Genomic DNA, 16,139 nt, shown 5'->3' on the forward strand with positions numbered 1-16,139 from the left:
GAGGTGGCTAGCCAGCTTCTGCTTGAAAAACTTAAATGAGAAAGTTCACTACTGCATGAGTCAGAGTTTCCAGAGCTGGACCACTCCTATAGTTGTGAAATTCTTCCTCATGCCCAATCTAAATTGACTTCTCTGTAGTTCCAACTCGTTGGTTTTAGGCCTGCCTTCAGGAACCATAGAGAGTAGGTCTTTCTCTTCTGCTGTGTGACAGCTCTCCAGATACTTGGTTATCATATTGCCCCCTTCTCCAGACTGAACATACCAAGATCTTGTAACTATTCCTCACAGGACTTATTTGGTTTCTAGAATTCTCTCCATCTTGGTTGCTCTCCTTTGAGCTCACTCCAACTTTTCAACATCCTTCTTAAAAGGTGGTTCACAGAGCTGGATGCAGTATTCCAAATGAAGTATGACTAGTCCAGAATGCATCATAGACTCACAGCCCACCCCTATTCATGTCTACTCCAAACTAAGTCCCATTACTGTCATTGGTGCTTACAACCAGGTAGGTATGGATAGGATTGTAGCCTCTATCTGTTCTAGCATCGTTCCAGGTACTGATGTCAGATTGACTGGTTTGTAGTTTCCCAGATCCTCATTTTTTTTAAAGTTCAGGACAGCATTAATTTGGCTTCCATCCTCTGGCACCTCACACATTTTCCACGAGTTCTCAAATATTACAGACAGCAGAAGGGCTGCTCCAACCACCAGGTTGACTGAAGTGGCTGCTTTGAATGTCAGGCAGAGAACTGAAAGCAGTGTGTCACATCCCATGTCTGCCTGCCATCCACCCAATCACTTCAATTATCTTCTCACTTGCTGACCAGAAAGTTGGGGCAACAATCATCCACCTTTTCCTCCAGCGCCGCTGCTATGAGCCAAAAACAGCAAAACAAAACCAGAATGTGCTTGACAGGGATGGCATATCTACCAGTTCAGGAGTAGATTCATTTGAACTGCCCCAGATAGCAGCTCTGAGACCATGTCCACAAGCTCCTTCAATACTCTGGGGTGTACTGGACCTTGAGACTTCATTCATTTTAACCAGGGGTGTCCAAAGATTTTGGCAGGAGGGCCACATCTGACACTGTCGGGGGCCAGGGAAAAAAAGAATTTACATTTAAAATTTGAATAAATTTACACAAGTTTACATAAATATATTAAAGATGAATTTATATGAATGAAGGTCTTGCAATAGCTCAAGGCCTATAAAAGGCCTTGCAAAAAGCAAGGCTGGCCTTCCCTTTGCTGCCGCTACTGCATCACAGACGTGAAACAGCAAGCAGTGGAGGAAGCCCTCATCCCACAGCTCATGTGAGAGGTCAAACAGTTGCCCTTACGCTGAGAGCAGTTGCGTCAGGCCAATGCAGGTCCCAACAAATCTCCGGAGGGCCAGAGGCTCATTGGAGACTGGGGGCTCCCCGAGGGCCACATTGAGAGGCCTTTAGGGCCACAAGTGCCCCAGGGCCAGGGTTTGGGCACCCCTGATTTTAACTAATGAATTGTTCCCTTGCCATCCTTTCAGTCTTGAGCTAAGATCCCCCCTCTAGTTAGTGGAACTGTTGTCAGATTTGGCCTTTTCCTTGTGGAAGAAAATACGTAGCTCTGCCTTCTCCAGCATCCTTTGCCATTTCATCAGAAGCTCCTTGGCATTCTTCTTGTTTTGGACAATAAAAAAAATCCCAGTTGAGACCACAGCTATTTTCTCCAACTAGATTCTCTGGTGTAGTTTCTTACAAGTCTATCTTTATCCATAGTTTGAGGTTCACCCTTTGGTTTTGTTAGAGCAGCTTTCCTTCTTCAGAATTGCTGCTGTTACTTGATCACCTTTCATACAACAGGGGCCAATTTCTAACATTATGCCCCCCACACCCTTTGTGATAATTAAGACCAAAATATCATGGGGGTCACACACTGCATTGCTCTTTCTGCTGCCCTTCTGCTTCAGCACAGGCTCCAACTCAGCCTCTAAGCTCAGTTTTAAGAAGTCCACTGACCGTTTTTGGCTACTCCAAGGGCAGGTGAGAAAACAGCATCTCAGCATCCATGGAACTGTACAGTACATTTCCAATTCCCAGTCAAACCTCAAAGACCAGCCTATGTATGGTCTCTTTGACATGGCCTCCTACTCAAAAGGCACTGCTTCCGACTACTGCAATATGTATTGGTCTCTTTTCTAACTTGAAAAGTAGTAAGTTACCTAAGGCTAGAAAGGCCAAGAACAGTTGTATCCACACAACACAGTTGTCCCCTACAGACGAGTGTGATGCTAACCAAAAGGCAACATTAACAGTGAAACGTTGCTATCTTACATGGTTCAAGCTTGCTGTTACTGAGTTTCCTCAGCATTTTCATACTGACAAGAAGGAATTCATTAAGTTGATAAACCTAGAATAAGAAAGGGTGCCAGCAGATGTTTTCCTCTGGCTTTTCTCACTGCTCTTTGGGGTTCTCAGAGCTACCATTCCAAGCACATTAGCTATACAACCATAGGCTTCTAACCACAGCATAAATCCTTTACTCCAACCCCCAAGCTATCCCTCATTTGCCATGGTTGCTTGCAAAGGGGAATTTAGAGACTATTCCTGCTAGAACATTGCTCTTAGAACAACCTAGAAAAATATGTTGCTGGGACAGCTAAGTTCTTGGAGTTAAGAGAGTTAAATCCCCAATTCCTATGCACTGTAGCTGTGGACCCAGCACAGGGCTCCTTTACACAAATCAGGAAGTTGTTTTTCTGGGAAATCATCTCTCCAAAAAACCAAGAAATTTCAAGTGCAGTAGAGCAAACACATTGTGCTTGCATCAGCAAGGGAGTTGGTGCTTGAGCTATAATTGCCAAATCATGGCTTGGCTACTGTGAATGAACTTTGTGCTCTCTCCTGACCTTAAGCACTCCCAGTTCCTCCTGAATTGCCTGGTTCAGGCTAATAATAGTTCTCCTCCATTCCTGAATGGGAAACTATGATTTGAAGGCAAACTATAGTTTGCTCAAACCAGGAAATGCAGTTCAAGAGTGTACATGGGGAGAAGTATATAGACCCAATCCATGGCTTGGCCACATCTGAGTCTATGAACTCTATACATTGGGCATAATCATCCTGTTTATATAGCTAACTTGTCCCAGGATTAGAAAGATGTCACAACTCACCCACCCCAATACTGCCAAAGTTGCCTCGTTCCCCAAGTCCTCAAAACAAGTGGTGGATTTCAGGGAGCTGCAGATTTTTAGGTGTTCAACAGTCCACTCACCTGCTTGCTCTTGCCACCTTAACTCTTGTCCAGTCCTCCCTCCCCTTTTCAAAGTCAAGTGCATACAGAGGAAGTGTGGCCATTTGCAGTCTGGGTGTAGCCCAATTGCCTGACACCACTACTGTCACCACTAGACAGCAATAGCTATGGATGCAGCAGCACAGCCATCTGTAATGGCCACCTATCCAGCTGGGAAGAATAGAGTCAATGTAGCAAGAGCACTGACAGTGTGCTGTGCTGCTGCTCACTTCTGGCAGTGACCTAGCCCAAGTACACCACAAAGGGGGTTGTGGTGGGTGTCTATGCATGTGAGGAAAACTGGCATCTGGTACTCTGCTTTCAGGCACCCAAATGTCTTGTGCCAAAAAACCCATGACCAAAGGTAGGTGGATATCCAGGGACAATCATTTTCAGACAGAAACCATCTCTTATAATGTACAAAATTTAGTTTCCAAGTTTATTCTTCCTGTTATGTGGAAGCACAGAGTCATCAATGAAGACCAAAAGAAGTCAGCAGTAAAAATTATATTTTTATTTTCAAATTGGCATAAACCAGAAGAGAACTGGTACTTTTGATTCTATGGTGCCATTTAAAAAGGCCAAATGACTTTTGGAGAGGGCATGCAAGCCCACAAAGAAGAAGTACACAAAGACACAAAATGAAAACCCCAAAATATACTCCAAACAAAATCATTCTAATATCAGACACTGAAATCTAGTTGGAAAAGCTAAGATGTACAAGACTTTACATGAATAAAAATGGCTACACAGATGCAATTTAGCAGTTTCTTTTTTTACATTTTATTTATTTAAATACAGGTTTAGGTGCTTTTCAGCTATTGGAAAAAAATAAAAAGGCAAAAGTGCATAAGTCAAAGAAGGCTGAAAAAATAAATCAAGCAGTGAGAAATCATTTCATCCAAAGGCAGGGGTGAAAAAGCTAGGAGATTCAAAAAATGAGTATTTTATTGTATCTATTTGGTCCTCTAAAAATATTTATTCACATTGTTATTTTGTATCTTCCTCACAAAAAGCTGTCCTCAAGGATTGTCTGTACATGATTTTGCCTCATTTGCATCAGCTAGAAAGGAAACAGCCACTATTAAGCTTGTGCTTCTTCCTCACCACTCAGCCACTCTTGTTAACACCTCCAGAAAATTAACTCCAAGATTAGAAGGTCCCTAGGCTCCCCCCTCTCCCCTCCAAACGATCTTGTGAAATGGCTCACCACTCCTGCTGACCTTTCTGCTTCTACAAACTGCTGTCCCTCCAGGTTACAGATATGGTGAAGAAGAGACTGAAACACCCCTCCCTTTAACACTTTGTGTTATTAATGCAAACGCACCCAGGGAAAAGCAGGAACTGTGACTTTTAAAAAAAAGAACAAACAACTAATATTTTTGTGCTTCTACTACTTTAGGAAAAGAACAATTTGGTCACTGTTATTTGAGGATCAGGCAAGGATGTTTGGAAACTTCAGAATTCAAGTTGGGACAAGGATGTTCCAAAAAGGTTTTTAATTTTCCTGCAAGCTGAAACTAGAAGACCAAGCATACAGTGGTCAGCCAGGAAACTAAGACGCTAGACAAGTTCACAAGTAACACAGTGAATTATTCCATTGCTTTCAACTGAAGGGACCTAGACACTGTGGAAGAAAATTCTCTAGTTCTTGCTTAATTTAACATGTCTATTTTGCACCTCTTCCAAAAGAGACTGATTGGGTGCTTTTTAATGGTCGCTATGTTTATTCTTCCTTTGCACAACATCCACAGAAAAAGAGTGAAAACCATGTGGAGAAATGGCTCATCCCCAATATGACACCTTTCTGCACAAGAGGACAATGGCAACAAGAGAGACCATGAGCACATAAAATCAAGCAGCACTGAAATGACAGAATTTGCAAAGGTAAGACAAATTGTTCAGTTTGGTCCTCATGTATTCCAGGTACTGGAGAAGCATCCAGTTTAACAATTAAAATCAAGGAAGTTCAGTGGACCCACCATCTCTACCAGAATGTGTCTTGGAAAGGGTCATTAAAAGCAAAAAGGTTTAAGCCTTCCACCTCCAGAGATCCACTCACCAATAGCTTGAGTTGTCCTGGCTAGAACAGAAATCATACTACAGTGGTGTAGTGCTACTTATCAGGTTACATTTAAAGAGACTAGATGTTTCTATAAGTCAGTTCCACTTGCAGGAATCTGCAATATTACATCTAAATGAGAAGGAGGCATTCGCTCTGAGGCTCAAACTGTTGAGACATTTCCAGAGGTCCACTGCTTTGCAGAGGAGCTGGTTACGCATTGCTCTTTAAAAAAGGACTTGCACTACTTTGCCAACACAGATAACTTTGAAAAGTCATTGCAAACCTTTAAAAATGTAGCATGAGAAGTAGCAGTCAACTTGTAGAAAATGAATGGCAACTTCCAATAGTCTCACTTCACCTTAGAGGAATCTGCCTTGTCCTTGCTCTTCCATCACACCACACCAGCCACATAAATTTCCAGTTATATACTAGCTCCCTGCTATTTTGACAGCAAAACACTCCAAGGAATTTGCTTTTGGTCCATGATACTATCCAAAGCCAGCAACAGCACCTGCCAATGGTATGGGGGAGCAGAGGTATGTTTCTAGTGCAAGGTATTTGCCCCCCTAACCCCTTCACCCAATTGCCAGGCTGGCTGTGGGGTAGTGGAGAGAAAATTGTAAACATTGCTTGGCTCAAAAAAAAGTACAAGATAAGGAGATGAGGCTATTCGTTTGCCAGAACTTGGTTTCACGGGAAAAAGAGATCCATGCATGGATCTAGCCTTCAGAGGACCACCATGAGCACCCCCAAAAGAGGATCTGGTCCCAAAAATAGCACCTCCACAACTGTGATTCTTCCCACCGTCAAGGATTGTTCCAAGTAAGGAATTTATTCCAACAAGTTCTTTTAGTTGGTGGTGGTGGCAGAAACCCACACTGACATCAAGGATTTTGGAGAAGGGGCTATATGCAAGCATAAGCTACAGAAGCCTTGCATAGGGTAGCTCAAAACTCGCTCTGAAGCAACTTGAGGTGGTTTCTTTTGGGGGAGGGGGGATGACAGCAGGAATGGTCAGAAGTATTTGGAAATTGCTGTTCCTCCTCATGCTTTCTCCAGCTAGGAGGTAGCACCAAAATCGAGCTGTGCAGACTAATATTCCTTGGCTGCAAAATCTTGGGCTACAGCTGAGGATTGGAGCGCATTTTACCAGAGATGTTCATCTCCAGGAATACAGCCTGCATGCTCTTGCCTCCTGCACTAAGTAAATGCTCACTTATAGCACCATGGCATCCAATGCTTGAGCATTCTTGCTAGAACTGCCACTATTTCTCCTGAGCCTCTCTTTCTGTCCCTGTACAACAGCAACAACTTTGGCTTTCATCTCCTTGTAGACACCACAGATATGCTGGTTCCTTTGATTTCATCAAAGGTTCTTCTGCTTTAAAAATGTTTTTAATCTTTGATTTCTTTCAAAATATTTAAAATGAATAGAAAGGAAGGAAGGTTTAACAGAATATTGGTGAGCAAGGGTCAACATGCAAAACAGAGACATTGGGCAAGTTTTTCACTGGAAATGACACTTCCCCAAGTTACTCTAAGCCCTACACTCCCTAAAGCAAGCAAGGCAGAGTCCAATCTGAGTCTCCCTACACTACTGCCTGGTGCCATGAGGCAGTTTGGACTTCATCCAGGATTTCAATCAATTCCCCAAATGGCAGATCCCTGGGAAAAAGGAGAGCATAGTGCCATGTTCCAGAAATGCTGAGGGAGAGCATGGAAGAACAGCTGATCTTTCAGAGAAGTAAATTAAGCAAATTCACATGATTGCTTAAAAAAGTAAAAAGACACCCACCCCAAGTTCAAATGCCTCCAAAACAAGGCTGTGTTGGCAGAAGGATTAACAACGGCCATGGCAGAGGTTCAGAACGAAACAACTGATGTGTGACAAGAGACAGCAGAGAAGGGATAATGGAACGAGAAGCACATGAGAGCCCTCCCCTGCTTGATTTCAGGGTGGCACCGAATTGGGGCTCATATAGCCTCCACATAGTTGGCTGGAAGCATGCCTGTGTCGCCGGTCCGCTCAACAGTGCCATACATCCAGCCATCATCAATCTGCTGCACATTGATGATGGTGTCACCGTCCTGGAAGGAGACCTCATCCTCATCAGCTGCATTGTAGTCATAGACTGCCCGGAATCGTTTCTGAAGGAGAGAGAAGAGAATGAAAGAGAGGTCAGTGCGCAGGGATTTGGAGGATTTCAATGCTGCAGAAAAGGATATTATGCTACAGCTTGTCAAATTCTACTTAATAGTAACTGCCCAGCTCTGAAGGGCTTCAGGAAGGGTAGCTTGCACAATATGAAAGCCAGGAATCCAAGAAAAGGAACTCAGCTCAATGGCAACAGCAGAATCAAGGGTCTAAAGCTGGAGTTCACTCCCATTGTTTGGTCTCTATACACTGGAGTTATGCCACCCGAAATAGCATCTGAATTCCAGCAGAAGAGGAACTCTACTCTTAGACCATCTGCAAACTTCATGACCAGACCACCAAAATCTGGCCTGTGCTTGCTCCCATCTCCTATTCAGATTTGAGTGGCTCCCCTTGCCCCAGCTACCATGTTTTAGAACAATTACACATGCATATGAATACATGCACAGTATCGCAGAACATGGCAGTTGAGCCTGGGCATTAGTAGTTAATATAACCAGCAGATTGGCAATGCCCTAGCAGGGTGCAGAGCTGGCACCTCCCAGTTTAAGTAATTCTTACAAGTTGCTCTAACTACATCACAGCAGCAAGGCAAGACTGGAGAGAATGCCAAGAGCCATCAGCTCCACAATATCATGCTTCTAAGCTGTCTGTAGTATGCCATGAGGATCCTGGCATGGGTTTGGACTCAACCTTAAAATAAAGGGCACCAACATGACCAATGGGCCCAGAGCTTGCACCAAAAGGTAGTTTGGGGTTGCCATCACTTTGCCTAATTTTTACATGTTCTCTCCATGCATGCCTGGATAACAGCTGCAAAGCACCTAATTCCAATAATGTTTGCAAACCGGTCAGCATGAATAGAATGCATGCTTTACATGACCGGTGCAGTTGACTGATTTATTTTGGAGACTGGAAGTTTTACTAAGAAAAACTAAGTTTTACTAAGTTTTCCTTCCCTGAACCTGACCCCCATCCACCAGCTTTGAGACAGGATATGTGCAAAACAATTAAAAAGTAAAAGTTGCAACCTACTCATTTCAGAGGGCATGTGAACTTTTTGCATGCTGGCTTAAGAAAAGCTACTTTTAGAAACACACCCACAGAGGCAATTAACACTCCTACAGCAACTCCAACCTTTCTGTTGCTCTATCCCTGGCTAGTTAATGGCTGTCTAACTCTTTCCTAGGTTGCACTCACCCCTCCTCCAGATGGGGCATTACGTTGTATTGAGACAGGTGCTGCTGGTTCCTTGTAACCAAAGGACTGAGAGGTTGGCTGCTGTGGTGGCTGATGGTGATAAGCTAGAAGAGACAAACATTACAGTTAACTTAGTCGATGATATTGAGATTGCAGAACTTAGCCCCAAAACACAATGCAAAATCCCTGCAGAAAACATCTGCAATGAACACGTCATTAATGTTTAAAACACTCAGTCACTTGTCTACTATGTAGAGAGCATGTTGAGTTCCGTTGTTCTCCCATCAACCTGACACCACCCTGACTATCCTATATTTTCCTGTGAGGAAAGGGGATGGCCGCCTGCCCTGTCAATACACAAAGGAGGGGTTTTTTAGTTTCTGCTGAAAGGAGACAGCTGAACTGTTTGTACTTTACTTGGCTTGAACATTTTCCACATCTACGAGATGTGGAAGTTGCCAAAAAAGGACTGCAACTTGATAATTCCTTGTTGCAAAATTCTTTCTGTGAAGAATTCACAAGGCCCCACTTTTTGGATACTTACATCCCTATGGCTCCTTGCAAGGCAACAGTGTGCAGAGCTGGTGCTGAAGTTCAGAAAATTTGAGTGCCAGTGTGGTGCAGTGGTTAAATGTGCTGGACCAAGAATGGGATTGATTAATGGTCAACTTCACTCAGCCACGACATCCACTAGGTCACCTTGGGCTAGTCTCTCTCCATGCCTAACCTACTTCATGGGGGGGGGGGGGAAGAACCCTGTGTGGTGCCCTGAATTTCTTGGAAAAAAAAGAACAAGGTGAAATGTAATGAATTTAGAAGAGGCAGAAATGAGAACAAATGTAACAATGCTGAAATGCTTAGGATCAAGGACCTATTTTTTGCTAACATAAATTTTAAAAGCAACTAAAGTAAATGCTCATGTTAACATACTGTTGAGTACTTGATAGATGAACAGAATCATATAAGTTAATTACTTGGCTATCAAGCTGAGACCAGTCTTAATATGGCTTAAGACTATGGCTTCTTGCACTTATGTTGCTTTATTTCATCATGTGCTTTCTGACATGACTGCAGATTCAGTCATCCAACCTTTTTACACAATAATGATAAGGCAAGGTCTTGCCAAATGGCTTCCTTCACTTCAAATCTTATTCCAAATGTTTCATGTCAGCAATGAGGTTCACATGTAGCTAAGGTTACCACATAAGGCAAGGTCTTGACAAATGGCTTCCTTCACTTCAAATCTTAATCCATCAACTGTTTTGTGTTAGCTATGAGGTCCACATGTGGCTAAGGTCGCAATTCACAGATGCACTATCTACTATTTATGGAGGATGCTGAATTCTAACATAGCACAGTGGGTATGTTGTACCTGCAGGGGTTTGGTTCTGGGACTTGTATGGATACAAAAATGTGCATACTCAAGTCCACTTATAAAATTGTATACAATTGTCAAAATTTGCGTTACGTAAATTGAATAAAAGTGCTGGAAATAGCAGACAGGAGGCAAAGAAAGACGAATGCTTCAGAGAGATCAGATTCTAGATCTGAATCTGGTGCAGCAGGGTTATATGGATTTTTTACATTTTGATCCGCAGTTGGTTGAAACCGCAGGTATGAATCCCACGGATACAGCGGGCCCATTGCATTGCTCTCACCAACTGTGCCTTTCTTCTTTCTCCTGCTCTACCTTCAGCTTAAACACCCTCCCCCTTGCCCTTAACTGCCATGTGCTTTGTATAGCACATACAGTTCATGACCCATTTTAACAGTGCCTTCCACAGGCACTACCTTATAGCATGCAGTAACCAGCGCCAGAACTTTGCATGAGATGATGTGGGGAATTCTGCATAAGTCGTAGATAATCTCATGTGGATATGCAAGTTGAACTACCAGGTGCCCCAAAGCACCACTCCAGCATGATTGCAACCCATTACCAGGAGTACTTGGTTGGATGTGATGAGGCTGCTGGTGTGATGGTGGTTGCTGCTGCTGCTGTTCCACTGGCCTCCTGTAGTTGGCACCTTCCTGTGAGTTGCGGCGTTCCAGTTCACCTCCCTCCCCTCCAGGCATGCCCATCCTGCTTTTTTCAAACTCTTCATGGTACTTGATCTATAAGAGGAGGAGATAATATCAGGACAGCACCAAGCATTGTGTGCACACAGCTCTATTTTGAGACAAGTGGGAAGTCCTTCAGTGGCTTGCCTACAGTAATGAACTCCCCTCAACCCACCCCACTATTCAGTAAAAGTCTCTCCAACTCACTGAGTCGTTTCTCCATACCACTGTTCTCATACTTTTTCCCTACTTTAGATGAAATTCAAAAGCTGAGGCTGGTGCACCAGAAGCTGTAGGTGAATGAGCAAACAATCCTAAAGCTGAGAAGCTCAGCAGTATAAGCTGTCTCCCAATATCCCTCCCCCAAGAATTTACTGCAGTACTGGTATGAACCAGCAGGTGGCAGTGGAAAATCAGAAAAGTGCTACATACTGTTGACAGTCATCATCTGCCCTCTTCCTGTTGGCTGAGGGAGGGATTGCAACCAGAGGAATGGCTCAGCACATACTGTCCTGCTCAATGCCAGCTGGTTCCTCCCTTCAGATGTCTGAGCTGCTCTTTTTAGCCAGTGGATAAACACAAATTGCTCTATCCAACATTTTGGAAAGAACGTTTTAGGCAGACATTTGTTCACTACATGTCAAACACTGAAATTCTATATTCAGGAAAAACAAAGTTATGAGGCTGCTGGCTAGCTGAGTCAGTCTCTTGATCATATTTGAAGTAAGCACAAGTCAAAATCTGCTCACCGATGAAACTGTCCATCCATACTAAGAGATACTCTACCCCCAAATCACAACAGCATCTAATAAATGAAGCAAATTTCTAAAATGTTGGGACCTCAGCCTGGTTGGAAGTTGCAAACTATGCAAGGGAAGCCAAGACCCCCAAGTTCAAATGCAGAGAAACGGGCTGTGGCTACCCAGTGAGTAAACAATGGCCCCTGGTGCATGCTTAAACAGTCATATCCTGAGATTTGCCCATTCAAGTTACGACAATTTAACTTTATGAGGAGTGGAGACTGGAAAGAGGGTCACAGGATGGGAAGCGTGGCGGTAGGTGGGAGAGCAGCCTGCCAGCATGACAAGCAGTAAGTACCAGCCCAGATGTTGCCAGTGGGAATGTGGTCCTCTTTTGGATGACCACAAAGTCTGCCCAGGAAGATAATGCCCTGCAGATGGACCAGTGGCCAGAGGAGGAAAGTGTAAAGCGGACTCCACTCTGTCAGTCCGCTTCTCCAGCGGCTGCACTGGCTGCCCATTCGTTTCCGGGCCCAATTCAAGGTGCTGGTATTGACCTTTAAAGCCCTATACTGCTCTGGACCAGGGTATCTTAGAGATCGCCTGCTCCCGTACAATCCGGCTCGCCCTCTCAGGTCATCAGAGAAGGCCTTTTTACAAGTGCCGCCGCCTAGGGAGGTACGTGGGGTGGCTGCAAGAAATAGGGCCTTCTCAGTAGTGGCACCAACGCTATGGAACTCCCTTCCCCTTGACTTAAGAATGGCTCCCTCTCTTGAGACCTTTCGGCAAGGCCTGAAGACCCTTCTGTTTAAACAGGCCTTCTGAGTTCTCGGCCTTTTAACATCTTTTTAACATCTTTTAATATTTTTTACAGGCCTGATTCTTTTATGACTTGCTGCTGCTCTATGCTCTTTTTACCTATTTTTTACTCTGACTGCTGTTTTTTATGATGTGATAATATGTTTATATTTGTTTTTAAATTGTTTTTAATATGTTGTAAGCCGCCTTGAGTCTCTTCGGGGAGAAAGGCGGGGTAAAAATAAAGTTATTATTATTATTATTATTATTAAAGGCTGGGGATAAGAAAAGGGAAGAAAATGAAAGGGGATGGAGTGAGCAAGTCTGTGTAGAGTGCAAAGGGACTTTTTGACTTACAAGATTTCACCCTTTCAGGAATGAATTACTCTCATAACACAGGGGAAGACTGTATGCTGATTACTTAACATCATTCTAGCATCATAAATAGATACAGGAGCTAAGACTTGGTGAGGACAGGTTCAAACAAGGCCTGGTTGAGAGGGAAGAACAGGATCATGGGCAGGATGGATTAGACCAGCCATTTTCAACCACTGTGCCATGGCACACTGGTGTGCCACAGATGGTCTGCAGGTGTGCCACAAGAGTTTGGGAGAGGGTCATTTCTCAGTAGGGCTACTGGGGGTATGAGCCCCTGCTGTCAATGTAGTGTGCCTTGTCAGTTGTCAAAAAACTGATGGTGTGCCTTGACAATTTTAGTGTGCCATGAGATGAAAAAAATTGAAAATCACTGGACTATACATAGAAAAGAATCATATTCATGACTGAAATCCCCTGGCAGACCTTTCCCCATTGTCAGTTATCTTCAACAAGTAAAGTTCTTGGGCCAGGGACCAGAAATTGCTTTTTGACTTTAAATTTGAAAAAGCTGAATTTGCCAGCATCTACTGGATACACTCTGAATCAGAAACCAGATTCCACTGTATACAGTGCGTTCATAGCAGTGCAGAACACAAGTTCTATTAACCCTTTAGAAAAGGGCACAGAGAACCCTAAACTGACAGTGTCAGGTAACAGCCCTATCCCCAATATTGTGCTCGGCCAGATCTCCTAATGTTATTAGGGAAAAAACAGACAGCCCTCTATCGTGGCAGCTCTGCTTAACAACCTCAAGTATGCTTCCACCATTACATACTATATCTAACCATGACAGAAGGGCAAGATATGTGGTATCTAAAACATGGTAAAGGAGATGGAATTAAGGGTACATTTTATGAATAGAGACGAGAGAGAGAGAGAGAGAGAGAGAGAGAGAGAGAGAGAGAGAGAGAGAGAGAACACACCATGTGCATGGACTGGGGCAATTAGGGTCAGAACCTCAGCCTAACATGTACTCTTTGGGCATATCTTCTCACTATCCTTTCCTCTCCATTCAAACACCAGTAAAATGGAAACAATGATTAATTGTCACAACAACTTTATGATATGATGAAGGCGAAGCATGTGAACAGGAGTATGGTAGAAAATCCAAATTCTGCTGCAAGAACAGTCATGCTCTGCAACCAGAGTAACCAAAATTTTTTTATTATACTTGTTTTTAGAGCATAATTTATTTGTTCTTGCCAGCTTAGGGAAAGAGGGTAGGGGGGTCAGGTTTTATGCAAGCACAACAGTTTATACTCTGACCACTGCAACCCCAATTCCCTCTCATATTCCTCCATCAAAATGCTGAGGCATGAGTGCTCACATGTTTTCAAGCTTATCTGGGCAGCCATACAGGAACTTACATACAGCCCTGCTTACACTTCCCTTATTTAGCAGTGATCCATCTCCTCCACCTTCAGAGCCTACACATGACAGGAAAGAGAAGGAAAATCCCTTCCAATGGCTGACTCACAAAGAACACAATACTACTAAGCTGGACTATACAGCAAGCCAGACAACCAACCAACCAACCAACCAACCCCCCCCCCCCAATCTGTTGCTCCATGGAGGGATGTGCTGTCACCATTAGATCCTTTTCCAAGGCAAACACCCCCACCCTGAGTGGTATGCAGCCAAAAGGGGACTGGTCTGAGACTGCAACTGAAAGGGGGGGGGGTAGAGCTCAGAACAAAAGGGCAATTACTCAATTTAAAAGCTCCAAGAGTGTCTGTCAAAAGAGATCATGGAGCAGAGGGCCTGGGAAGGGAATCCCTATGGGATTAAACTCAGTTTGCAGGGCTCCCCAAGAATTAACTCCCAGAGTGCCAGTTAACACCAGATGGTCAAAGCAAATTATTAAGGGTAGATTATTCAACAGGCCACAAGAAAAAGCTTCTCCACTATTATTAGAGAGAGGGTATGAAGAAACCACACACTAATTTTACCCAGTCTTGATATTTCACTTGTTTTTTACTAGTCTGCATTTTACCCACATCTGTTATTTCTTTGTGTTTCTTCTTCAAATATTCTCAGTCCTCAAATTATACACATTCCTTATTACAAAGTCCTATCTGAATCAGTTGTTCAGTCAACTGATGTAATCACTACTAGCCAAATCCCCAGCAGAAAGGGTGGCCAACCTAGCACTGTGAAGGTCGGTAAGCATAGTTTGGGGTTTACTGGGTGGCTCTTTGCAAAATTACAGTTCTCCATCTGTAAGATGAAAATTAATAAAACATCTAACTGAATTATAGAGAAAACAAACTACTGACAATAGGTTGAAATAACATTTTTTACCTGGGTTGTAACTATTTTACACTGGTGCCTTAAAGACTATTCTCCTATCTTGATTTTAAGCATTAGTACAAACGATCATTTGGGACTAGTGTGATACAATGGGTAAGGAGTATTGTGTTTGTACTCAAGACAACAAGGTTTAAATCCCTACTCAGATTTGAAACCCACTGGGTACACTTGGATAGACTGCTTCCTCCTATCTTCACCCACCTCAAAGCTATTGTGAGGACAGGAACTACAAAGCACTTAGTCTACGGAAAAGTTTAATAGAAATTATTCATTGAAGAAATGAACACCATCACAGTTTGCAATATTTTCCTACATGAAAGAGGAAATCAGGTCTGTCACTTCCTCCAGTAGGGTCCATACAAATCAGCATCAGGTTGCCTGTCCCATTCCATCAGAGCTTCCAGCGAATGGAAGTGCTGAGAAGGCTGGGTCTATGTCTTCCCAATCCACACACATTAGAGAGAAGGCTAGCAGTTGATTCAAATCCCCCACTGACTGTGTCACTGGAACCCTCTGCATAGAGTTTGAGGTGAACAGAGATCAAGGGGAAATCTGCCAAATAGTAGACAGTCTTTTAGAATGGGAGAGAGAAGAGTAATCACATTTGGTTATAGTTTCCAGGCACATGGAGCACAGCACCCAAAAGGGTTGAGCCAGAACTGGTCAATAGGATTCATGGATCCCTAGTCTGATGCTCCAGCTATATATGGCTCATTGCCATATTTCATTGTGGCACAATGACAAGAAGTTCAAGCTCTCATGTACTGTGCCTTTCTGAGAATCAGGTCAAATTCTCATGCTTCCATGTCCCTCTCATCTCCCCCCCCCACCTTTTTTTTTTTTTTTTTTTTTGAGAGAGAGAGAGAGAGAGAGAGAGAGAGAGAGAGAGAGAGGAGTATGAGACAAATCTCCTACACTGTTAGTTCAAAGGATTCAGCACAGCTTCTGATGCACAGATACGTTTCCTGTATAAAAGAAAAAGCAAGTTTCTAATAGCATACAGACATATACAAGAGAAATGGACCTGGGAGACAACGCTGTTCTTCAAGGAGTGGTACCTGCTTCAGAAAAAAGACCCAGTTATTTCTCATGATTAACATGACTGCTTCAAATATGCTTTCACCAAACATACCATAAGTTCACTGCCTAAGATAAAAGACAGTAA

General features: G+C 43.3%; 1 protein-coding gene across 1 annotated transcript in view; it reads right to left on the reverse strand.

Moving 5' to 3' along the window:
- Positions 1-3,769: 3,769 nt before the first annotated feature.
- LASP1 (LIM and SH3 protein 1) overlaps positions 3,770-16,139 on the reverse strand; it is a 55,961-nt gene continuing 43,591 nt past the window's right edge. The window contains exons 5-7 of the mRNA XM_066627943.1: positions 10,628-10,802; positions 8,691-8,794; positions 3,770-7,483 (exon numbers count right to left, since the gene is read on the reverse strand). Coding sequence (XP_066484040.1) covers positions 7,310-7,483; positions 8,691-8,794; positions 10,628-10,802 — 453 coding nt within the window. The 3' untranslated portion in view covers positions 3,770-7,309. The remainder of the gene's footprint in view (positions 7,484-8,690; positions 8,795-10,627; positions 10,803-16,139) is intronic.

Source organism: Tiliqua scincoides, chromosome 5, assembly GCF_035046505.1.
Source record: "Tiliqua scincoides isolate rTilSci1 chromosome 5, rTilSci1.hap2, whole genome shotgun sequence".
NCBI classification, from domain to species: Eukaryota; Metazoa; Chordata; class Lepidosauria; order Squamata; family Scincidae; genus Tiliqua; species Tiliqua scincoides.